The 24,322-nt window shown below is 43.4% G+C and overlaps 1 protein-coding gene and 1 long non-coding RNA gene across 3 annotated transcripts in view; one reads left to right on the forward strand and one right to left on the reverse strand.

Moving 5' to 3' along the window:
• LOC105745775 (uncharacterized) overlaps positions 1–24,322 on the forward strand; it is a 24,593-nt gene continuing 271 nt past the window's right edge. Inside the window, exons 1-2 of the long non-coding RNA XR_009180556.2 lie at positions 1–359; positions 4,780–4,832. This is a non-coding gene — a long non-coding RNA (uncharacterized lncRNA). The remainder of the gene's footprint in view (positions 360–4,779; positions 4,833–24,322) is intronic.
• The window catches only part of ZNF250 (zinc finger protein 250), a 22,342-nt gene continuing 15,738 nt past the window's right edge, over positions 17,719–24,322 (reverse strand). For both annotated transcript variants that reach the window (XM_058276226.2, XM_071208105.1), the window contains exon 5: positions 17,719–20,306. In XM_058276226.2, the coding sequence (XP_058132209.1) occupies positions 18,892–20,306 (1,415 nt within the window). In that variant the 3' untranslated portion in view covers positions 17,719–18,891. The remainder of the gene's footprint in view (positions 20,307–24,322) is intronic.

The following is a 24,322-nucleotide window of genomic DNA, read 5'->3' on the forward strand; positions in this document are numbered from 1 at the left end:
TTGGACCAGATACAACAGCAGTATTTAATCATTTTCTTCTTGTCTTTTCCCTTGGTCCAATGACTATCAGTCCAATGCCTTAACATCCTCCCTAATGGACTATCTGGAGGAATGTCTCCAGGGGATCCTACAGATACCCCCTTCCCCTTTTTCCCAGTTGACTGACTGCCTCTATTTCCCATTCTGAATCTTGTCTAGGTCTCTTTCTCTTGACTCTTTCACTTTGTCTGTCTCTGGCCCTTTCCCTCATGGGAGAAGAGAAATGTGAATCGGGACTCCACACTCACTTCACGCCATATGTCAGCCATCTCATGCATGCACAATGAACCTCAGACTCATCAGAATTCCTGACCACCAAGGTAATACTATTTATTTATTTATTAAAAGTGGGTGGTAATACTTAATAGCCTTTGTTCTTACCTTGGTCCATGCATGGAATCACCTGGTCAACAAGAGGCAGATTTTCCCTTCCCTTTTTCTTGTCCACAATCAGCAGATCTAAGCATCTGTTCTTGGGTCTCTTGGCTGCCAGAGGCGAGGCCCCCACTGGTGGAGTCCAAGACTGCTTAAACAGCAGGGCAGGTGTCCCCGTCATCCACCCCGGGGGTCCACTCTCTGAAGCTTCAGAATCCTGGGTGAGCCTCCAAAACTGTAAGAAATCTTCTTCTGGAAGAAAATAAGGCTCACCTGATTGTGGAGAAGAAAAAATTTATTCTCAATCTTTTAAGAAGGGGTGCACAACCAGAAAACATGGCTGGTGCCCCGAATGAAGAAGAATGACACAATTTATACCCTCAGCCTAGCACGCAGGCCCTTCCTCTGTTTCTCCATAGATGGGATACTTCAGAGGTTACAACCTATCTGAGAAGATCTAACTGTCCCGTTCAAAAGTTTGTGGTTAACTGCTTCTCCCATCACATTCCAACCATTTTAATTTTTACCTGCTCTCCTTTGCCAAATAAGGAATGGAATTTAGTGCTGAATTGGTATGACTTAGCTTTTTTCCTGGGCATCTTTTTTTACTTCCTATAAGACTGCCTTAAGCTGGTTTCCTTTGTTGCAGTTTAACCCGGGAGTGAGAGACTGAGGCAGTAGGCTGCCAGGTTACATTAGTTCTTTCTTCCTTTATGTGAAAACTAAACTAATCTTCATTTCTTACAATTAATTGATTAGGAGATGGCACATTTTCTATTTTGGATTGGCACATTTAAGCCTTTTCCAGGTTTTCCTGGTTGTCTTTTCTCATTAGGAATTGCCTGCTCATGTCCTATGGTCATTGATTTGTAGGATAGCATTGTGCCAGAGCATACTGACCTTGCTTCAACCACAAATATTTGTTCCAGTCATTACTTTTTTTATTTGAAAACGTGTTGGATTATACACAGTACACAAAAATAAATTCCAGATGGTCTAAAATATATTAAAAGTCATAGAAAAACTTGAAGAGAACAAAAGATTAAATTTCTGGTAGCTGCAAGGAGAAATAATATAAAAAGAAAGATTTAAATACTTAAAATGTAAAGACTTCTGAATAAAAATTGAAAATCTAAAATAAGTGTGAAATGTTGCTGATAAATCAGAAGTGGGAGGAGAAGACTGTTGGGGTGAGTGGGATCCTGAGGGTCCTTTGGCCTATAATGCCATTTCCAAAAGGTAGATGGCCCCCATGTTCTGGAAGGTTGTATGCTGCCTCCTGCTCCTTGGAGAGGAAGAGGTGAGTGGCAGGAAGAGGCACTTCAGGGTACTTCCTGGCCCCACCGATACCTGAGCCTGTCCTGCTCACTAATGGCTCAGTGGCAGCAGCCCTAGACAGAAAAAAAAGACAGAATGATATTAAGCACACTGTTTAAGAAGGAGGAAAGCAAACTATACATTTACATCCCTAAAAACCACTTAGAATCAACCCCTAGTTATTGGAGGATTTAGTAATCCAGAATGACTAGTATTATGTAATTTAATGTGTCCTTTGATATTATAGGGGACTCCCCACACAAGTACCGTACATTGAATCTGATCCAACTCTTATACTCATATTGATTGGACTTTGACTTTTTCTCTTACTCTAAGGCTTCTATATGATATAGAGTTTGTGGCTTAAATTGGGATAGACTCTGAGGAACAGCCACTAGTTCAGATGCTAGCTGTGGACTCCATCCAGGAAGGGTTTGTGGCTTTCCTCTGTACGGGACTTGATGAAATAGCATCTAGTTATCTCAGCCTCTCTCTGAAGTAATACCTCAGCGATATTTCCACCTGAGAGGTAACACCTCAGTGACCTCAACTTTTCTGAATTATTATCCTGGTGATGTCAGTTCCTCTGACATGGCCTCACTGAAGCAATTTCTCAAGGATCTCAGCTCCCATTTGGTGATCTCATCACGTTTAATTAACACGTCAGTGATCTCTTGTCCTTTCTGAAGTAACACTTCCGGGAAGTCAGCCATTGTCTGAGGTAAAACTTCACAAATATCATCTCCCCTTCACAGGAACACCTTATAATTGCAGCTCCTTTCTGAAGTAACACCTCAGTAATCACCTGTTCTTTAAAGTAATGCCTCAGTTATATGAGCTCCCCTTCTGAAGTAAAACCTCAGTGATCATATCTCCTCTCTGAGGCAATACCTGTTAGAAATAAAACAAAAGCTCACCCAATTGTGGGGGAGAATTTCATTAACGGTCTTATAAGAACGGGCGATCGACCTGGATAAAATGGTCGGCACGCCAAACAGCAAGAAACACTGACATTTATACCCTAAACCTAATGCGCGGGCCCCTCCCCTGTTCCCCATCGATTGGGTGTTTCAGGGGTTACAGCCTGTTGAGAGATCTCACTAACCTACCGGCTTCCGCCCTGAGCTCCCTCCCGCGCTCCCTGCGCAGCGGAGCGCCTGCGCGGCTTTCGCCCTGGCGCGCTTTTCACACTGGGCGCTGCTGCCGCTCCTGGCCCCGCCCCCAGCACTCACCATTGGCTCTCGCTGATCTAGCCCCGCCCCCAGCACTCACCATTGGCTCTCGCTGATCTAGCCCCGCCCCCAGCACTCACCATTGGCCTCCCCCTCATTTTGGCGCCACTTTTTAAATTCTCGGAGTGCCAAAGCTACTGGATTCCCTACCCACCCTCCTCCAACTGCAAAGTCAGTTTGGCTTCCCCTTTATTTGAAAATTAAACTTAACCCTTTCCCACATACCCTGGTAATCTCAGCTCCTCTCAGAAGGAACACTTCAGTGATCTCACATCCTCCTTTGAAGGAGCACTCAGTGACCTCCTCTACCCTCTGATGAAATACCTTGTGATTTCAGCACCTTTCTTAAGTAATACCTGTTGCCGTTAGCTCCCTTTGTGAAGTAAAACCTCAGTGATCTTATTTCTTCTTTGAAGCAACACCTCAGTGATCTCAAATCCCCTCCATGTTAACACCTAATTAATTGCATCCTCTGTGAAGTAATACCTCAGTTTCCATATGGTCTCTGAAGTAACACCTCAGTAATCTGACCTCCTTTCTGAAATAACTCATTTTGGTTTCATGTTCTCTAAGAAATAACATTTAATGATCTTGTGTCCTCTGTAAAGTAACACTTCAGGGATATCTGCTCCTTTCTGAGGTAAAACCTAGTGATAGCGGCTCCTTGAGAAAGGCCCATCATTATAAGTTCCTGTGATGTAAGACCTCAGTGTTCTCATCTCCTATCTGAGGCAACAACTCAGTAATCTATGCTTTTCTTTTTTTCTTTTTTAAGGAGATACCAGAGATTGAACCCAGGACCCCATACATGGGAAGCAGGCACTCAACCACTGAACCACATCTGCTTCTCAATTTATGTTTTTCTGACATATCACTTTAGTGATCTTAGAGTCTCTTATGTAACTGCTCTGTAGTCTCATGTCTTTTCCAGAAGTAATACTTCAGTAATTCCGATTTCTCTAAATACCTGTTATCATATCTCCTCTTTGAAGTAACACCTGGCCCATCTCAGCTTCTCTCTCAATTAACACCTTAGTTATTTCAGCTCCTCTCCTATGCACCTTCAATGATCTATCTCTTCCTTGAAGTAACATTTCAGCAATCTCTTGCTTCTGTTATTTAACACATCAATATCTCAACTCTTCTCTGAAGAAACACCTGTCATTTTATCTCCCACTGAAGTAACTCTTCAGGGAGCTCATGTTCTTTCTGAAGTAACAATCAGTGATCTCACCTTCTCTGAAGTAAAACCTCCATGATATCATCTTTGCTGAACTAATGGCTCAGTGGTATAAATTCCTCTGATAACACCTCATTGTCCTCATCCCCACTGCTGAGGGAATACCTCAGTGATCTCAGCTTCTCTCTGAAGGAAAATACATGAGTGACTTCAGTTTTTTTTTTTTTTTTTTGTTGTTGTTGTTGTTTTGAGGTACTGGAGTGGGGGACTCAACCTGAGACCTTGTATATGGGAAGTCAGTACTTACTTGGGCTCCCATGAGTTGTTTTTTTCATTTGTTTGCTTGCTGTTTTTTTTTGTTTTTAGGAGGCACCAGGGACCAAACCCAGCACCTCCCATGTGGGAAGCAGGGGCTCAACCGTTTGAGTCACATCCACTCCCCTCAGCTCGTCTTTGAAGTAACACATCAGATGCCACTTCCCATCTGATTAATACTAAGGGGTTTCAGATTCTTTATTAAGGAACACCTTAGTGATTTAATCTCCTCTCTGAAGTAACATTGCTGATTTCATCATCTCTCTGAAGTAACACTGTGATCTCATCTCCCCTCTAAACTAACACCACTTTTTGTTTCAGCTTCTCTGAAGTAAAACATCAGTGATCAGCAACTTTCTGAAGTAAAGTCTCAGGTATGTCATCTCTTTTTTAATTTTTAATTTTAAAGATTTATTTATTTTTCTCTTCTTCCCTCCCCCCCATTTGTCTGCTCTCTGTGTCCATTTGCTGTGTGCTCTTCTGTGTCCGCTTATATTCTTGTCAGCAGCACAGGAATCTGTGTCTCTTTTTATTGTGTCATCTTGCTGCATCAGCTCTCCATATGTGTGGTGCCACTCCCGGGCAGGCTGCACTTTTTTCATGCTTGGTGGCTCTCCTTATGGGGTGCACTCCTTGTGCGTGGGGCTCCCCTATGTGGGGGATACCCCTGTGTGGCACAGCACTCTGCATTAGCACTGCTTGTGGGCCAGCTCCACACGGGTCAAGGAGGTCTGTCCTGGGTTTGAATCAAGGACCTCCCATGTGGTAGGCGGATGCTCTATCTGTTGAGCCAAATCCACTTTCCTGTTGTGTGTGTTTTTTTTAAGTAAAGCCACAGTCATATCTCTCTTCTGAAGCAAACTACAGTGATCTCAGCTCCTCTCTCATGTAACAGTGAACTCACTGCCCTCTGAAGAAACAGCTCAGTTTTTATTTTTTTAAATTTTTTAAAAAATTAAAGTTAATAGATCACAAGGAAACAGCTGTTTTTAAAGCTCTTCTATGCAGTAATGCCTCAGTTCTGTCAGCTCCCCTTTGAAGTCAGACCTCAGTGATCTTATCTCCTCTTCATAGCAATGCCATAGTGACCTTAGGTCCTCTCTAAAGTAACACCTCTGGTTGCTCTTTACCTCTGAAGTAACATCCAGTGATCTCAGCTACTTGTTAAGGAATTCCACAGATATCTCAAGCCAACACCTCAGTGACCTCATATCCTCTTTGAAGTAACACCTCCATTATCTCATGATCTTACATTAATGATCTTATCTCACCTGAGATAACACCAGCATGATCTCAGCTCATTTCTGAAGTGAAACTCAATGATCTCATGTTCTTTAAAGTAATTCTTCAGTCATAACTACTGTGATGTATACCTCAATATTCTCAAAACCCTCTGTGGAAACATCTCAATAATCTCCACATTTCTGAGGTATCACCCAGTGATCTCAACTTCTCTGAGATAACTGGTCTGTAGTCTTTTCTGAAGTAATACCTCTATAATCTGATTTATTCTCAGTGACACATCATTCATCTTTTCTCCTCTTTGAAATATGACTTCTCCAACCTCAGCTTTTCCACAAATAATGTCCCAGAAAATCTCAGTGATTGGCTGCTCTTTGAAGGAATTCCTATTAAATCAGCTCTTTTTCTGAAGTAAAACCTCAGTTTCCTATCTCCTTTCCCAGGCATTACCTCAGTGATCTGAGCCCTTTTATGAAGGAACACTCGGTGATCTCACAACCTCTCTGAATAGCACTCAGTGATATACTTTTCTCTTGAAGAAAACCTCAGCTTTTTCAGCCACTCTATGAAGAAATGCCTGTTATGTCAGCTCCCCTTCTGAAGTAAAATCTCAGTGATCATATTACCTCTCTTGGGCAAAACCTCAATGATCTTAGCTTCTCTGAGGTAATGCTCTGTGATCTCACTTCCATTATGAAGGATCACCTCAATGATCTTAAGTCTTCTCTGAAGTACCAGTCTGTGACCTCATCTTTCCTCTGACTGACACATAGTGTTTCAGTTCCTCTCTGAAGTAACTTAGTGATCAGCTGCTCTCTGAAGGATTCCCTGTTACGGTAGTCTTCCTTCTGAAGTAAAACCTCAGTGACCTTATCTCCTCTCTGTAACATTGCTTCAATTATATCACCATTCTAAAGGGACACCACAGATATCATGATCTCTTTGAAGTAACACTTGAATATTTTGTCATCTGTGAAGTAACGCCTCAGTTAACTTAGCTCTTTTGAGGAAATTGTTCACTGTCCTAAGTGACTCTGATGTAACAAGTGTTCTCATCTACCACCTGACACAATACCACAGTAATCTTGCTTTCTTAAGGAAGTATCATCTTAGTGATCAGTTTCTCTGAGGTAACTGGTCTGTAGTTGCATGTCCTTTCTGAATATGTCAGTAATCTCAATTTTTCTGAAGTAACACTTCAGTCATCTTATCTTTCCTTTGAAGTATTACCTCACAGTTCTTTCAAATAACACTTCAATGATCTGTACTTCTGTTAATTAACACCACAGTAATCCTAGCCCTGTTAAATAAAATCTGTAATGTCAGCTCTTATCTGAAGAAATACTTCAGTGATCCCAGCATGTCAAGTCATCCTATCTCACCCCACCCCCAGCCTGCAGCAACACTTCAGTGATCTCATGCTGTCTCTGAAGCAACATCATGATCTCAGCTCCTCTGAAGGAACGCATTGCTCTTGGCACCTGAGGGAACATTGCAATGATCTCATCTACCTCTGAGGAATACCTCAGTCATCTCACATCTGCTCTGAGGTAATATTCAGTGATCTCATCTTCCCTCTACAAATGTATTGTGTTTCAGCACCTCACTTGAAATAACACCTCAGTGATTGGCTGCTCTTTGAAGTAATTCCTGTTAAGTCATCTCTCTTTCTGATGGAAAGCCTTAGTTTCCTGTCCTCCTTTCCCAGGCATGACCTCAGTGATCTTAGCCCTTTTATGAAGGAATGCTCAAGATCTTATGTTCTATCTGATTAACACTCAGTGATCTCATTTCCTCTTGAAGAAACACCTCAGCTTTTTCAGCTCCTCTATGAAGTAATGCCTAAGATATGTCACCCCTTTTTGGAGTAAATCTGTGATCTTACCTCCTCCCTGTAGCAATATCTCAGTGAGTTCAGCTCCTCTCTGAATAACATGTCTATCTCATGTCCCCTCTAAGGTAACACTCAATGATCTCACCTCCTCTCTAAAATGGCACTTATGTTTCAGGTCCTCTGTAACACATAGTGATCTCTTTTTAAAAATTTAATTTATTTCTCTCCCCTTCCCCCTGTTGCCTGCTCTGTGTCCATTCACTGTGTGTTCTTCGCATCCACTTGCATTATCTGGTGGCACTTTTTGTTGCATCATCTTACTGCATCACCTCTCCATGTGTGTGTTGCCACTCCTGGTGGGCTGTGCTTTCTGCATGTGGGGCAGCTCACATGTGGGGCATCCCTACTTGAGGGTACCCCTGCATGGCAGGGCACTCCTTGCACATGGCAGGACTGTACATGGGCCAACTTACCACAGGAGTCAGGAGGCCCTGGGATCAAACCCTGGACCCTCCACACAGTAGGCGGATGCTCTATCAGTTGAGCCACGCCCGCTTCCCATGTAGTGATCTCTGATCCCCTATGATCTCAGCTTATTTCTGAAATGATACTCAGCAATCTCAGGTCCTTTAAAGCAATTCTTCAGTGTCATAATGCTGTGTGATGTCAGTAATCTCCAATATTACCTTAGTGATCTCAGGTTCTCTGATGTAACTGGTTTGTAATCCTTTCAGGTGTTAAAGCTCAGTAATCTGATTTCTCCTAAGAGACACAGCTGTCTTTTTTTTTTTTTTAAAGATTAAAAAAAAAAAATTATTTATCTCCCCTTTCCCTCCCGCCTGTCTGCTCTGTGTCCATTCGCTGTGTCTTCTTCTGTGTCTGCCTGCATTCTTGTCAGCAGCACTGGGAATCTGTGTCTCTTTTTGTTGCATCATCTTGCTGCATCAGCTCTCCGTGTGTGTGGCACCACTCCTGGGCAGGCTGTGCTTTTTTCACACTGGGTGGCTCTCCTTACGGGGTGAACTCCTTGCATATGGGGCTCCCCTATGTGGGGACACCCCTACGTGGCATGGCACTCCTTCCACACATCAGCACTGTGCATGGGCCAGCTTACCACATGGGTCAGGAGGTCCTGGGTTTGAACCCTGGACCTCCCATGTAGTAGGTGGACGTTCTATCAGTTGAGCCAAATCCGCTTCCCACAGCTGTCTTCTTAACTCCCCTTTGAAGTATTACTTTCCCAATCTCTAGGTCCCCTACAAATAATTCTTCAGTGATTTCAACTCCTTTCTAACGTATCACCTCACTGTTCTATCTCTTCCTTGAAGTTAACACCTCATGATCTCTGTCTCTTAATGTCTCAGTAATTTCAGCTCTTCTTTGAAGAAATATCAGTGATCCCAGCATTCTTAAATACCTCAGTCATCTTATCTTCCCCCTATAATAACTCCTCAGTGATCTCATTCTGAAGTAAAACTCAGTGATATCACTCCTGTGAGGTAAATTCTCTGTATAGCAACATCTGAAAAGTAATGCCTCAATGATAAAATTTCCATTGCCATAAAATCTCATGTTCTCATTTCCCCATCTCAGTGATGCTCACTCCTCAGTGACTTCAACCCCTCTCAAAGGGGGCCTCCATGATGACAGCACACTGAAGTAACACTTTATTTCAGGTCCTCTGATGTAACACTTCTCTGATCAGTGGCTCTCTGAAGTAAAGCTTAAGTTATATCAGCTCTCCCTCTAAAGTAAAACCTCTATAAGGCAAATGCTCAGGGATCTTAGCACCTCTCTGAAGTAACACAGTGATCTCAGCTATCCCCTGAAATAACACACAGTGGTCTCATGTATCCTCGGAAGTTATACCTTTGTTTCAAGTCCTTTGGATTACCTTATCTCATATCGCATAAGAAGAAACTCTTTGTGCTCCAGTACTCTCTGAAGTAATGCCTCAGTGGTTACTCTCTAAATTAATGATCAGTTTTGACAGCCCCACTTCTAAAGTAAAATCTTGGTGATCTCGTCTTTAGCAAAACCTCGGGGATCTTAGCAACTCCAAGTAACACTCAGTGATCTCAGCTCCTCCCTGAAGTAAAACCTGTTTCATGTCCTCTCTGATGTAATTTTACTATTAGTAATCATTTATCCCCTAAGAAGAAACACTTTGTATTTACTACTCTCTTAAAGCCTCAGTGATCAGCTGCTCTCTGAAGTAAAACTGAGTGATCTCAGTCCCACTCAGAGGGATTACCTCAGAGATATTATGTCCTCCCCGATGTAACAGCTCATTATCTCATCACCCTTCTGATGAACACCTAGTATTTCAGTTTCTCTCTGAATTAACACCTCAGTGAGTGTATTAACACATTGCAGTTGTCAGCTCCTCCATGAAGAAATACTTTAGTGTGAACTCATGTTGTCTCTGAAGTAACTTTCTGTGATCTCAGCTCCTCTTTGATGGAACGCCACAGTGATCTCAACTCCTCTCAGAGGGAACACTGCAGTGATCTTAGCTATTTTTGAGAAAAACCTGTCTCCTCACTTCCTCTTTGAAGTAAAATTCAGTGCCTTCATCTCCTCTTTGACGAACATGGAAGTTTTCAATTCCACTCCGAAGGAACACCTCAGTGATAGGCTGCTCTCTCAGATAATGTCTAAGTCAGCTCCCATTTCTGATGTAAAACTTTAGTATCTGTATCTCCTTTCCAAGGCAACCCCGTAAGTGATCTTAGCTCTTTTCTGAAGGAAAAATCAGTGATCTCAGCTCTTCTCTAAAAGAACAACTCAGTGATCTCATGTCACCTCTGAAGTAACTGTTTTTACCTCCTCTCTGAAGTAACACCTCTGATTCAAGTCCATGTGGAGTTATATTTAATCTCATATCTCCTAAGAAGAAATTTTGTGTTCTACTCTTCTCTGACATGTTTCAGTGATCATATATTCTCTCTTTGGAAAAATATCAGTGAACTTAACACTTCTCTGAAGTAACACTCAGTGTTCACAGCTCTCCTCTGAAATAATACTCAGTGATCTCAACTACCCTTTGGAGTAACATCCAGTGATCTCCGCTCCTCCCTGAAGTAAAGCCTGTATTTCATGCCCTCTCTGATATAACATTTAGTGATCATTTATCCCCCAAGAAGAAACTCTTTGGTTCTACTATACTCTGAAGTAATATCTCAGTGACCAGCTGCTCTCTGAAGTAAGTTGTGACAGTCCCCTTCTGGAGTAATACCTCAGCAATTCATATCAGCAATTCAGAGGCCCAAAAGTCCTCTGCAGGTAAGTGGATTTGGCTCAACTGACAGAGCATCCACCTACCACATGGGAGGTCCAGGGTTCAAACCCAGGGCCTCCTGACCCATGTGGTGAGCCAGTCCATGCTGATGTGCGCAAGGAGTGCTGTGCCACATGGGGTGTCTCCTGCATAGGGGAGCCCCATGTGCAAGGAGTGCACCCCATAAGGAGAGCTGCCCAATGCAAAAAAAGGGCAGCCTGTCCGGGATGGGCACCACACACACAGAGAGCTGATGCGGCAAGATGATGTGACAAAGAGACACAGATTCCTGGTGCCGCTTACAAGAATGCAGGTGGACACAGAAAAACACACAGTGAATGGTCACAGAGAACAGATAATGGGGGGGGGGGTGAAGGGGAGTGAAAAAAAAAAGCCCTCTGCAATCTTACACTTTTTTTAAAGGAAGTCTCAGGGACTGAACCCAGGACCTTGCACATGGGAAGCAGGTGCTCAACCACTGAGCTATATCTGCTCCCCAATGAGAGTTGGGTTTTTTTGCCTGTTTTTAGGAAGTACCAGAGATCAAACCTGGGACCTCATACCTGAAAGCACTCAGCCACTTGAGCTACATCTGCTCCCTCTTCTCTTTTATATGTAACAGTTGACATCAGCTCCCTTCCGAAGTAACAGTCAGAGATATAGCTGCTCACTGAAGTAACACCTCTCTTTCATGTCCTCACTGATGAAATATTTAGTGGTCACTTATCCTTCAAGAAGAGATACTTTGTGTTCTACTCTCTGCTGTAAGGGCTCAGTAATCATCTGCTTTCTGAAGCAACACTGTGATCTCATTTCCACCTTGAGAGATCACTTCAGTGATATTATAGTCTCTGAGGTAACAGTCTCTGCTCTCATCTCATCTCTGACCAATGCACTGTTCCAGTTCCTCTCTGAAGAAACACTTCAGTGAGCAGCTGCTCCCAGAAGGGTTGCCTCAGTTATGGTACCTCTATGTTTGAAGCAAAACCGCAGTGATCTTATCTCCTAACACTGCTTCAGTGATCTCAGCTCCTTTTTGAGGGAATACCACGGATATCGATCTCTTTGAAATAACATTTGAATGATTACATCTGTGAAGTAATGCCTCAGTTTCTTAGCTCTCTGAAGTACTGTTACTGCCATAAACTCCTCTGATGGAACCCTTCACTCTTCATATAGACCCTGATGAAATATATCAGTAACCTCTATTTTTCTGAAGTATCTCCTTAGTGGTCTCAGCTTCTTTAACTGGTCTGCAGTCTCCTGTCCTTTTGAAGTAATACCTCAGTAGTCTCAGTTTCTAAGTAATACCTCAGTCTTCTTTTCTTTGAAGCATTACCTCAGCCATCCCAGTTCTGTCAGTGATTTCTCATTCTATTAAATAACACATCAAGGACCTAAGCTCCTGTTATAAGACGCACCTCAGTTATGTCAGCTCCTATCTGAAGAAATAGCTCAGTGAATCCCTTCTTTTAAAAAATACCTGTCCTCTTATATCCTTCCTGTGTAGTTACATATCAGTGTTCTCATGATGTCTCTCAAGTAACATTCACTGATTTTAGCTCTTCTCTGAAGAAACCTGTTTCATGTACTTTCTGAGGGATCACTTATTCTCCAAGAAGAAACAATCTGTGTTCTACTACTCTGAAGTAACTAACACCTCAGTGATCAACTGCTCTCTGAAGTAAAGCTCAGTTTTGATAACCCCCCCTTCTGTAATAAAATCTTAGTGATATCTCCTTTGTCAAAACCTCAGCTATCTTAGTTTCTCCCAGAAATAACACTCAGTGATCTCAGCTCCCCTCTGAAGTAAGTGTTCTCTGCTCCTCCCTGAATTTACACGTTTCATATCCCCTGTGATATAACATTTAGTGATCACTTATCCCCCAAGAAGAAAAACTTTGTCTTCTGCTACTCTCTGAAGTATGTCTCAGTTTTGACAGCTCCCTCCCTTTCTGAAGTAAAATCTCAGCCATTATATCTCCTCTTATGAAAAGTTAGTGATCTTTGCTTCTCTCTGCAGTAACACACAATAATCTCAGTTCCACTCTGATCAATCACCTCAGGGATCTTATGTCCTCCCTGAAATTAAAGACCACGATCACATCTCCCCTTTGAGGAACACCTAGTGTTTCAGTCCTTTCTACAGTAGTAGCTCAGTGATTAGCTGGTCTGAAGTCAGCCCTATCTTGAAGCAAAACCTCAGTATCTTATATCCTCTCTGTAACAATACCTCAGTGATCTTAACTCTTCTCTGAAGTACAAATCTGTGATCTCAGTTCCTTTAAAGTCATTTTCTGGTGTCATAAACCAGTGTGATATAATATATATGTGTTTTCAAAGCACTCTGGACAACACCTCTGTAATTTACACTTTTCTGAGGTATCATCTAGTAATCTCAGCTACTTTGATGTAACTGGTTTGTAGTCCTTTCTGAAGTAGTGCCTCAGTAATCTTATTTCTCCTAATGGACACCTTATATCTAAAGTATTCTCAGAGCTCTCCTTCTACTCGAACACCTCAGTGACTTCAGGTATTCCTTTTTTAAAAAAAGATTTATTTATTTCTCTCCCCTTCCCTGCCCCCCACCCCAGTTGCCTGATCTGTGTCTATTTGCTGCGTCTTCTTTGTCCGCTTCTGTTGTTGTCAGCGGCATGGGAATCTGTTTCTTTTGGTTGCGTCATCTTGTTGTATCAGCTCTCCGTGTGTGCGACACCATTCCTGGGCAGGCTGTACTTTTTTTTGTGCTGGGTAACTTTCCTTACGGGGTGCACTCCTTGAGCATGGGGTTCCCCTATGCAGGGGACACCCCTGCGTGGCAAGTCACTCCTTGCACGCATCAGCACTGCGCATGGGCCAGCTCCACATGGGTCAAGGAGGCCCGGGGTTTGAACCGCGGACCTCCCACGTGGTAGATGGACGCCCTAACCACTGGGTCAAGTCCGCCGCCTCAGGTATTCCTTAATGCATCACTTCAATGATATATTATTACTTGAAGACAACACCTCAGTGTTCCCTGCTTCTGTTTTTAATATCTTGGGAAGCAGATGTGGCTCAAGCAACACCTCAGTGTTCTCAGCTTATTTTTGAAGTAAAACTCAGTGATCTTAGGTCCTTAAAGTAATCTTCAGGGAAGCGGACTTGGCCCAGTGGATAGGGCGTCTGTCTACCACGTGGGAGGTCCCCGGTTCAAATGCCGGGCCGCCTTGACTCGTGTGGAGCTGGCCCATGAGCAGTGCTGATGCGCGCAAGGAGTGCTGTGCCACGCAGGGGTGTTCCCCACATAGGGGAGCCCCATGTGCAAGGAGTGCACCCTGTGAGGAGAGCTGCCCAGCACAAAAGTGCAGCCTGCCCAAGCATGGTGCTGCACACACGGAGAGCTGACAAAACAAGATGACGCAACAAAAAGAAACACAGATTCCTGTGCCACTGACAACAGAAGCAGGCAAAAAGAACATGCAGCAAATGGACACAGAGAACAGACAACTGGGGCAGGGGGGGAAGGGGAGAGAAATAAAAAAACCCCAAAACTTCAATGTCCTAAGCTAATGTGATGCAATACCTCTGTTCTCAAACCACTATGTGGCAACTTCACTAATTCCCACTTTCCTGAGGGACCACCTCATTGATCTCAGCTCCTCTCTGAAGGAATCCATTAATCTCAGGCTCTCTTTGAAGTAACACTTGAATGATGTTGCCCTCTGTGTAGTAATACCTGTTACCTTAGCTCTTTTGGAGTAATTGTTCTGTCATAAGCGCTTGTGATTTAAGTCTAGTGTTCTCATCTATCCTGATACACGCCCCAGTAATCCTCACTTTTCTGAAGTATCAATTTAGTGATCTCAGGTTCTGAGATAACTGGTCTGTAATCTATTGTTCTTTTGAAGTAACACCTTGGTCATTTTTTCTCTGAAGTGTTACCTCAGTGATCATAGTTCCCTCAGGGACCTAAACTCCTGTTAAGATCCCTGTTGAGGGAAGTGGATTTGGCTCAATGAATAGAGCATCCGCCTACCACATGGAAGGTCCAGGGTTCAAGCCCAGGGCCCCCTGACCCGTGTGATGAGCTGGCCCATGCGCAGTGCTGATGCGCGCAAGGAGTGCTGTGACATGCAGGGGTGTCCCCCATGTAAGGAAGCCCCATGTGCATAGAGTGCGCCCTGTAAGGAGAGCCACTAGTGCAAAAAAAAGTGCAGCCTGCCCAGGAGTGGCGTTGCACACACGCAGAGCTGATGCAGCAAGATGACGCAACAAAGAGAGGCACAGATTCCCGGCGCCACTGACAAGAATATAAGCAGACACAGAACACACAGTGAATGGACACAGAGAGCAGACAACTGGGGTGGGGAGCAGGAAAGGGAAATTAAAAAAACAAACCCTGTTGACAGGAGTATTACTTAATTCCTGTTAATACCTGTTATGTCAGCTCTGATATGAAAAAAATACCTGTGATCCCAGCTTCTCTTTTAAAAACACCTGAGCTATCTTCCCTTCTGTAGTACACTTTAGGGATCTCATGTTGTCTCTGAAATAAGTGATCTCAGTTTCTAATGCAGCATTTTCTTAAAAAAAGATTTACTTACTTCTCGCCACACCCTCACTCTTTTGCATTTGTTGTGTCCTGGTCTTTTCAGGACGCACCGGGAACCAAAGTGGGGCCTCAGATGTGGGAGGGAAGCACCTACTTGCCCGAGCCACCTCCACTCCGTCTGTTGTGTCTTTTTTTTTTGAAAGATTTTACTTTATTCCCACTCTCGTTTGTGCTCGCTACCTGATCTCGGCTGTGTGAAGTGGGCGGTCTGCTCTCGTGGTGGTGCAGGGCAGCCTTCACCAGGAGGCCTGGGAATCGAACCTGGGGCCTCCTATGTGGTAGACGGGAGCACAACCGATTCCCCCTCATGTCTCTTATTGTGTCATCTTGCCATGTTGGTTTGCTGCACCTGCCCACCATGTCAGTTCAGTCCTGCTTTTCCTTTTTTGGAGGCACAGGAACCTCTGCTCCCGGCTTTGTTGGCTCTCAGTGTTTTTCTTCGTGTCACTTTTTAGGCCAGCTCACTGTCTTTAGTAAGCACTGGGAACTGAACCACAGATCTTCCATGTGGTAGGCAGTAGCCCAATTGCTTGAGCCACATCCGCTTCCCAGATGCAGGGGTTTTTAAAAAGGGGTCCATGAGCTTGAATTAAATTTAAAAAAGCGGGAAACGGACTTTGGCCCAGTGGTTAGGGCGTCCGTCTACCATATGGGAGGTCCCCGGTTCAAACCCCGGGCCTCCTTGACCCGTGTGCAGCTGGCCATGCACAGTGCTGACGCGCGCAAGGAGTGCCGTGCCACGCAAGGGTGTCCCCCGCGTGGGGGAGCCCCACACACAAGGAGTGCGCCCGTGAGGAAAGCCGCCCAGCGTGAAAAGAAAGTGCAGCCTGCCCAGGAATGGCGCCGCCCACACTTCCCAAGCCGCTGACGACAACAGAAGCGGACAAAGAAACAAGACGCAGCAAATAGACACGAAGAACAGACAACCAGGGGAGGGGGGAAATTAAATAAATAAATAAATCTTTAAAAAAAAAAATTTAAAAAAGCATTATTGTGGGGATGTGTTGGTTCAGGTGTGATATACAGTCATCGCATGTCCTCTCAGAAGTCACATCTGTGATCTTACCTCTCCTCTGACAAATACCTTGTTTCAGCTCCTCTGAAGTAGCAGTGATGTCACCCCCACTCTGAAGAAACCTCATTTAAGCTCCTCTATGAAGTAATGCCTGTTATGTCAGCTCCCCTTCAGAAGTAAAACCTCTTCTCTGTGGCAACATCTGTGATCTAAGCGCCTGTTAAATAATATTCAGTGATTTTAGCTCTTATTCTGAAGAAATACCTGTGATCCCAACTTCTTTTAAGAAATACCTAAGTCATCTTATCTTCTTGTGGTAATACCTCAGTGATTTCATGTTGTCTCTGAAGTAAACAGTGCTCTCAGCTCCTCTCTGAAGGACACAGTGATCCTAACTCACTCAGAGGAAACACCACAGGGATTTCAGCTATTTCTGAGGGGATACTTCAGTCTTCTCACCTCCCCTCTGAAGTAACATCCAGGGATCTCAATTAAATCTCTGAATACACTGTTTCAGCTCCCCTTTGAAATAACACCTCCCTGATCAGCTCCTCTGAAGTAATACCTGTTAGGTCGGCTGCACATCTGATGTAAAACCTGTTTTCATATCTCTGAGGCAAAACCTCAGTGATCAGTTCTTCTGAAGGAACATTCAGTAATCTCATCTTTCTGAATATTTGATTTCCTCTCCCTTCTATGAATATGTTGTTTCAGCGCCTCTCTGAAATAACACCTAAGTGACCAGCTACTCTCTGAAGTAATGCCTGTTAAATCAGCTCCATTTCTGATTTAAAAAATCTGTTTTTATATTTCCTCTCTGAGGCAACAACTCAGTGATCTTAACTATTCTCTGAAGAAATATTCCGTGATCTTATCTCCTGTTTGAATGAACACATCAGATCTTTCTTTTCTCTGAGGCAACACCTCATTAATCTCTTCTCCACTGTAGTGACCTTCAATGATAGGCTCCTTTCTGAAGCCACAAATCAGTAACCCATCTCTTTCTTGAAGAAACATCTTAGTGATCTCTACTCCTGAAGCAACAGTGATTGCTGCTCCTCCCGAAGTAACCTCTGTGATCTCAGTTCTCCTTGAAGAACTTATAGACTCCTCTCAAGTCACCTCTCAGCGGGCTCAGCTTTTCTCATTAGTGTCTTCAAATAGAGGTAAACGCAAATTCTGCACCAACATGCATAACAGCATGTTGATGTGCAATTAAAGACAATTTTTCCCTAATATGACAACTTAATTCTTTTCAAGAGAAAAAACAATAAACAAAAAAACACTTAAAAAAAAAATCAGGTACTTAACATTTTAGTAGAAGTGTATGGGACTTGAATTTCATGCAACATCTATTTCCTCTCTGGCTAGCTATAACTAGAAATGGCTTTGTTATAAAATTCAGTTTAAAGGATTGTATTCTTTAAAGCAGAACAGATAATTTTGAACACATTAAACACAATGTTTTAATTGCAAATAAACCAGATTCATCACAGTATATGGAAATGGGTCCTAGACTCTCTTGAATATAGGACTAAAATATTTTAAAAAACCAACTCTCAAATACAAGACACAGTAAAAAAGAATTATTTGAATTTGAGAATTTGGTTGTTTAAAATATATACACTAAAGTACTATCTTTTAGTAACATTTTATGAGAAACAGTAAGGCATAGAGAGGGACCCACTTAGTGTGGGTCCTCTGGTGGTGAAGCAGGTGTGAGTGTGAACAAAGGCCTTCTCACGTTTAGCACTCACAGGGCTTCTCCAGAGATGTGGGGCTCTCGGTACAGGTCTCCCCTCCCATGACCACAATGGGGTCCACGGTCCCAAGATGCCTATAAGGATGGATTTTGAGGGGAAAAGTCCATTTATGAATTGAATTTCTACTAAAATGTTAAAACATCCCTTCTGATTGTGAATAAAGTTAAAGCATCAGAAAAAGTGCTTTCTAAAGTTACACCACTTCTTCCCAACATATATTTAAGACTTTCTCCCTTTTCAAATATTAAACAGGGGGCTTTATACACTTAGGATTTCCAGTCACCTACAACTGATAACCTATATTTATATCACTTTATCCACATAGCACTTTAGGGTTTTAACACAACACTAAAAATAGTCGCAATTCTAATTTTCAGTGCAAGAATTATTAATGTAATAGAATGGTTAATTATATTTCAAAAAAGTATGAAATGTTCTAAGGAAAAAGTTTGGAATGTAGGAAAGTTTTATTATGACAATAGTCCTATGCCTTAACTTCCCTTAATTACTTTGAATAAAACTATCTAAAGTTAAATAAAGAATTATGGCTAAGTCTTCATCAAAATTCACTACACTATTATGGTTACTCTCCAATATGATTTCAGGATTTGGAAAAATAGGCCTTGCTGAAGTTTTTAAATTGGAAGAACGTGCCCAGCCCGTGTGCTATTCCTTGACACCAAGTCACCAGAAGGGCTTCCTGTAAAGTCAGAGGCTTCTCTTGGCTGAAGGCTTCTCATGGTCCGTGCACGGGGTTTCTGGAGGTGGCTTTCTCCTAGGGCTTGTGGCGGCTGGGGGCCCCAGCTTCTTGTGCACTTTCTGGTGCTGGATCAGGTGCCCGTGCTGGTTGAAGGCGCGCCCGCACTCCCCACACTCGTAGGGCTTCTCGCCCGTGTGGATTCGCTGGTGCTGGATGAGCACGGAGTACTGGCTGAAGGCCTTTCCGCAGCTGTTGCACTCATAGGGTTTCTCGCCTGTGTGGGTCCTGAGATGCACAATCAGAGTTGCTTTCAGGCTGAAGGCTTTGCCACATTCTGTGCACTCGAAGGGCTTCTCGCCCGTGTGAATTCTCTCATGTTGAATCAGAGACCTGCGTGCACTGAAGGCATGCCCACACTCACTGCACACATAGGGCTTCTCTCCAGTGTGGATCCTCTGGTGCTGAATCAGGTGTGAGTGCTGGACAAAGGCCTTCCCACACTCGTAGCACTCATAGGGCTTCTCCTCAGTGTGAATCCGCTCGTGGTTCATCAGGGTTGATCGGTGGCTGAAGGTCTTCCCACACTCACTGCACTCGTACGGCTTCTCGCCTGTGTGCACGTTGTGATGCTGAATGAGGACTGAGCGGTCGCTGAAGGCCTTCCCGCACTCGCTACAGGTGTACGGCTTCTCTCCAGTGTGGATTCGCTGGTGCTGGACGAGCGTCCTCTTCACACTGAAGGTCTTCCCACACTCACTGCACTCGTGAGGCTTCTCCCCAGTGTGCACCCTCTGATGGCTCCGCAGGACGGTGCTGTGGTTGAAGGCTTTCCCACACAGTGGACACACATACGGCCGTTCTCCAGTGTGGATCCGCTGGTGCTGAATAAGATGGGAGAGTTGAGTGAAAGCTTTCCGACATTCGAGACATTCGTGAGGCTTCTCTCCTGTGTGTATCTTATGATGCTGAGCAAGATCAGAGCTCACTCTAAAGGCTTTTCCACACTCGTTACACTCGTAGGGTTTCTCTCCTGTGTGAATTCTCCTGTGTTTACTCAGTACTGAGCTCTGGCTGAAGGCTTTTCCACACACACCACACACATAGGGCTTCTCTCCAGTGTGGATTCTCTGATGCTGAAGGAGATGAGAGCTCCGACCAAAGGATTTTCCACATTCAATGCACTTGTAGGGTTTCTCTCCATGAGGAACCACTGGGTGCTGAGTGAGGGGCATGCTGTGGCTCAAGACGGGAACCTCTTGATGGCCAACTGGGTTTGAATCCAGACAGAAACTTTTCTCAATTTCATTACATTCTTGATCAATCCTCCCCATAGGAGTTTTCCCTAGAATCACTGTTATTTCCTCCGAAAATAATGGCTTCAGTCTCAAATCCATATTTTGGTTCTTGCCCTTGGTTTCACATTCTGAAACAAATCCAAAATGAAAATGTTAACACCATTCAGACAGCAGAGCAAGCCAACACTGAGCTGGCCTTGCTGATGAAGGGGCTGCTGGCAAGGACATGGTTCCCTGAATGCCCGTGGCATTGTGAGGTGGAGAGGAAAGGCACAGCAAAACCCCCAACTCTCTCAGCCACCTAGAGACGGAAGAAAAAATAGTAACACACTAAGGCTAATACAGTGGTGTAAGTACGGTTTAAGCTGAGGTTGTTCTTCCACATTAAATGCAGAAGGGGCACGAGCAACAGCTGGGTAACAGCTCATTGACACCTAAGGCCAGCCCTCCCTGGAGTCCTTGTGTGGGAAGAAATATGTGCAAAGATACTGGCTGAGAATTTTCCAAAAATAATTAAACCCCAGAACCAAGAATCTCAGAGAACTCAAGATCGATTTTTTAAAAAACATCTAGACACGGCATATTGAAACTGCTGAAAACAAAAGATAAAGAGAAAAATTTAAAGGCAGCCAGAGGAAAAAAGACACATACAGATGAATAAATATAAGAATTACAGTAACTTCTCTTCAGAAACTATTTAAGTAAGAAGACAAAGACTGATATCTTTAAAGTGCTGAAAAGAAAAATAAAAACAACAAAATATCTTGCCAACCTAGAACTCTGTACCCAGGAAAAATCTTTCAAAAATGGAGGGGAGCAGATAATAAGCTCAGTGGCCAAGTGTCTGCTCCCCACGTGTGAGGTCCTGGGTTCAGTTTCCATACCTCCAAAAACAACTCAACACACTCACAGAGAAAGAACCTACAACCAATAAACAACATCTTGCCAACCTAGAACTCTGTACCCAGGAAAAATCTTTCAAAAATGGAACCTACAACCATTAAGCCTGCGCTACCAGGACTGCTTACGTGAGTTCTTTAGGGAGAAGTATGATACCTGGAAAAAATTTGGATTTATACAAAGCAATGAAGATCTCTAGAAATGGTTAAAATGAAGGCAAATGTAACGGACTATTAAACTTTTTAAAAATCACTTTTTTTTTTCCTTCGAGGTACTGAGGCTGGGGATGGAACTCGGGACCTGGTGTGTGAGAAGCCAGCTCTCAACCACCCCTGAGCCACATCAGCTCCCCTCAAAACCACTCTTTTTTAAAAAAAGATACATAAATTGCACTCAATAAAACTACTCTTGAAACACTATCAAAAAAAAAAAAACCCACAAAAGCAACTAGCAAAAAGGTAGATTTTAATCCAGTTAGCAATAAATTCAATGTCTAATCAATATACTAAAATTTCAGAGAGGAATGCTCACTAGTTTCCACATACCAGCAGTAATTGGATTTATTCTTTCATATTTGCTACAGCTCAAGTAAAAGGCTTTTAGGCGTCAGGGTTTAGTCTGGCTGTGTGTCAGGGTTAGAAAAATACTCGTATGTGGTGATGACAGCAGCAGCGGCCACCCCTTACTAGATGCTCACAGGACACTGAGCACTGCCTGAGTGTCCATAGGGTGCTGCGCACTGAACTGGTTGTGTTTTCTGTATGTTATTAATAAACATAACAACACTCCGGTAAGAAATGTGTTATTCCACTTTTAAGACTAGGAGACTGAACAGGGATTTGAACTCCTGGTCATAGAGCTCAAAATCCATCTTCCACTCATTACACCCCAAAGGCAGGAAAGCTCCTGTACCCGCTGGAACTCAAAAGGTAAAGCAGAGGCCACTGCACATCTGCAGTAATGGCTTTTAAAGTGTGCTCTTTCACGGTGGCTGGCACACAGTCTGCAGGAGTAGGGAGAGCCCATGGAATCTGCCTCTCGGTGACAGAAAATAGTAGCAACACTAAGCGATGCCTGTTTCCTCTCCTGATTTCGTCTTCTGCTATCTGCGTGATCTCTGGATCTGAGCTGGGTCAGTTTCCTTCTCCCTTCAAGCCTGTGCTGCTCACTCCTCATAGACTTTTTTATTTTTATTTTTTTATTATCCCCCCCACCGGTTGTCTGTTCTCTGGGTCCATGTGCTGCATGTTCTTCATTTGTCCGCTTCTGTTGTTGTCAGCAGCACGGAAATCTGTTTTTTTTGTTGTTGTTCTTGTGTCAGCTCTCCGTGTGCGTGGCGCCGTTCTTGGGCAGGCTGCACTTTCTTTCGTGCTGGGCGGCTCTCCTTAGGGGGCGCACTCCTTGCGCGTGGGGCTCCCCTACGTGGGGGACACCCCTGTGTGGCATGGCACTCCTTGTGCGCATCAGCGCTGCGCATGGGCCAGCTCCACACGGGTCAAGGAGGCCCGGGGTTTGAACCGCGGACCTCCCATGTGGTAGATGGACGCCCTAACCACTGGGCCAAGTCCACTTCCCCCTCACACAGACTTAACACCACAACTCTCACACTCCCCAATTCCGCCTGTGAACACGGTATCCGACCTTCAAGGCATACTGTCCATGACTCTCCATGCAGCATTCCTCAATGCCGTCCTCTCTGCCTGAGAGGCAGCCTCCTTTCTACATCCGGAGCATTTTTTCTGAAACCATTTTTATGGCATTTTGGGATTTTGCCTCATACTAGTTGCTTTACTTTTTTTTAAAGCCAAATAGATAAAGTTTTTACAAAATACACAATATAAAAAATATGGAAACAGCACAAATGTCTGAAGTGATAAATAAAATGTGGTATATCTCTACTATGAACAGTATTAGGCAATAAAAAAGATTGAAGTACTGATAAATGAGACAGTATGTTTCAACTGTGGAAACAAGTGAAAGAGGCCAATCACGAAAGACCACATATCGTAGGATTCCATTTATGAGATGTCCAGGAAAGGCACCTTGATAGATAGGAAGTAGACTGTGGCTGCCTAGAGTGTGTGTTGGGGTAGTAAAGGGTCTGAGCTTTCTTTTAGGGGTGATAAAAATGTTCTAAAATTGGTTGCAGTGATGGTTGTAAAATCCTGTGACTAAAATAACAACCATCTGATTGTCCAATTTAAGTGGATGAATTATGTGATGTGTGAATTATATCTCAAAAAATCAATTTAAAAGGATATGGAGAATGAAAGAATACCACATAACTCATGAGCTAGTTTAAGAAGAATGTTATCATTACCTTGTAAGTCCTCTGTGCCCATCTGTGTCCGTGACCTATTCCCGTGCCCCCTAAGAGGCAATCATAATCCCATTCATTAATTCTTTGCTTGATTGTATTTTGTTTTGTCACACTCTTAAGTCTCTTTCAAAAGGCAGAAGTTCTTAATTTCAAAAAAGTTCTATTTATCAACTTTTTCTTTCATGGAATGCACTTTTGGTATCCCATTTAAGAAATATGAATGCCTAATCACAAGTCACAGAGATTTTCTGTTTTCTTCTATAAGGTTTTTTAGATTTACATTTTATATTTAGATCTATTATCTATTTTGACTTAATTTTAGCTTAGGTGCAAAGTATGAAAATTCATTTATTTGCACATGGATATCCAACACCATTTGTTGACAAGAACATCCTTTCTCCACTGAATTGCCTTTGTCAAAAACCAATTTTTGATGACATGTATGGTCCTATTTTTGAACTCACTATTCTGTTCCAGTGCTAAATTTGTCTATCTTGATGCCAATACCATACTGTCTTGATTGTTGTAGCTTTATAGTAAGTCTTGGAGTACTATATATCCTCCAATTATACTTTTAAAAAAAAGATTTATTTCTACCCTCCCTCCGGTTGTTTGTTCTGTGTCTATTTGCTGCATCTTCTTCTTTGTCTGCTTCTGTTGTCAGCGGCACGGGAATCTTTCTTTTTGTTGTGTCATTTGTTGTGTCAGCTCTCTGTGTGCAGCGCCATTTCTGGGCAGGCTGCACTTTCTTTCGTGCTGGGCGGCTCTCCTTACGGGGCGCACTCCCTGTACGTGGGGCTTCCCTACGTGGGGGACACCCCTGCGTGGCAGGGCACTCCTTGTGCGCATCAGCACTGTGCATGGGCCAGCTCCACACGGGTCAAGGTGGCCTGGGGTTTGAACCGTGGACCTCCCATGTGGTAG

This window comes from Dasypus novemcinctus, chromosome 14 (genome assembly GCF_030445035.2).
Source record: "Dasypus novemcinctus isolate mDasNov1 chromosome 14, mDasNov1.1.hap2, whole genome shotgun sequence".
Lineage (NCBI taxonomy): Eukaryota > Metazoa > Chordata > Mammalia > Cingulata > Dasypodidae > Dasypus > Dasypus novemcinctus.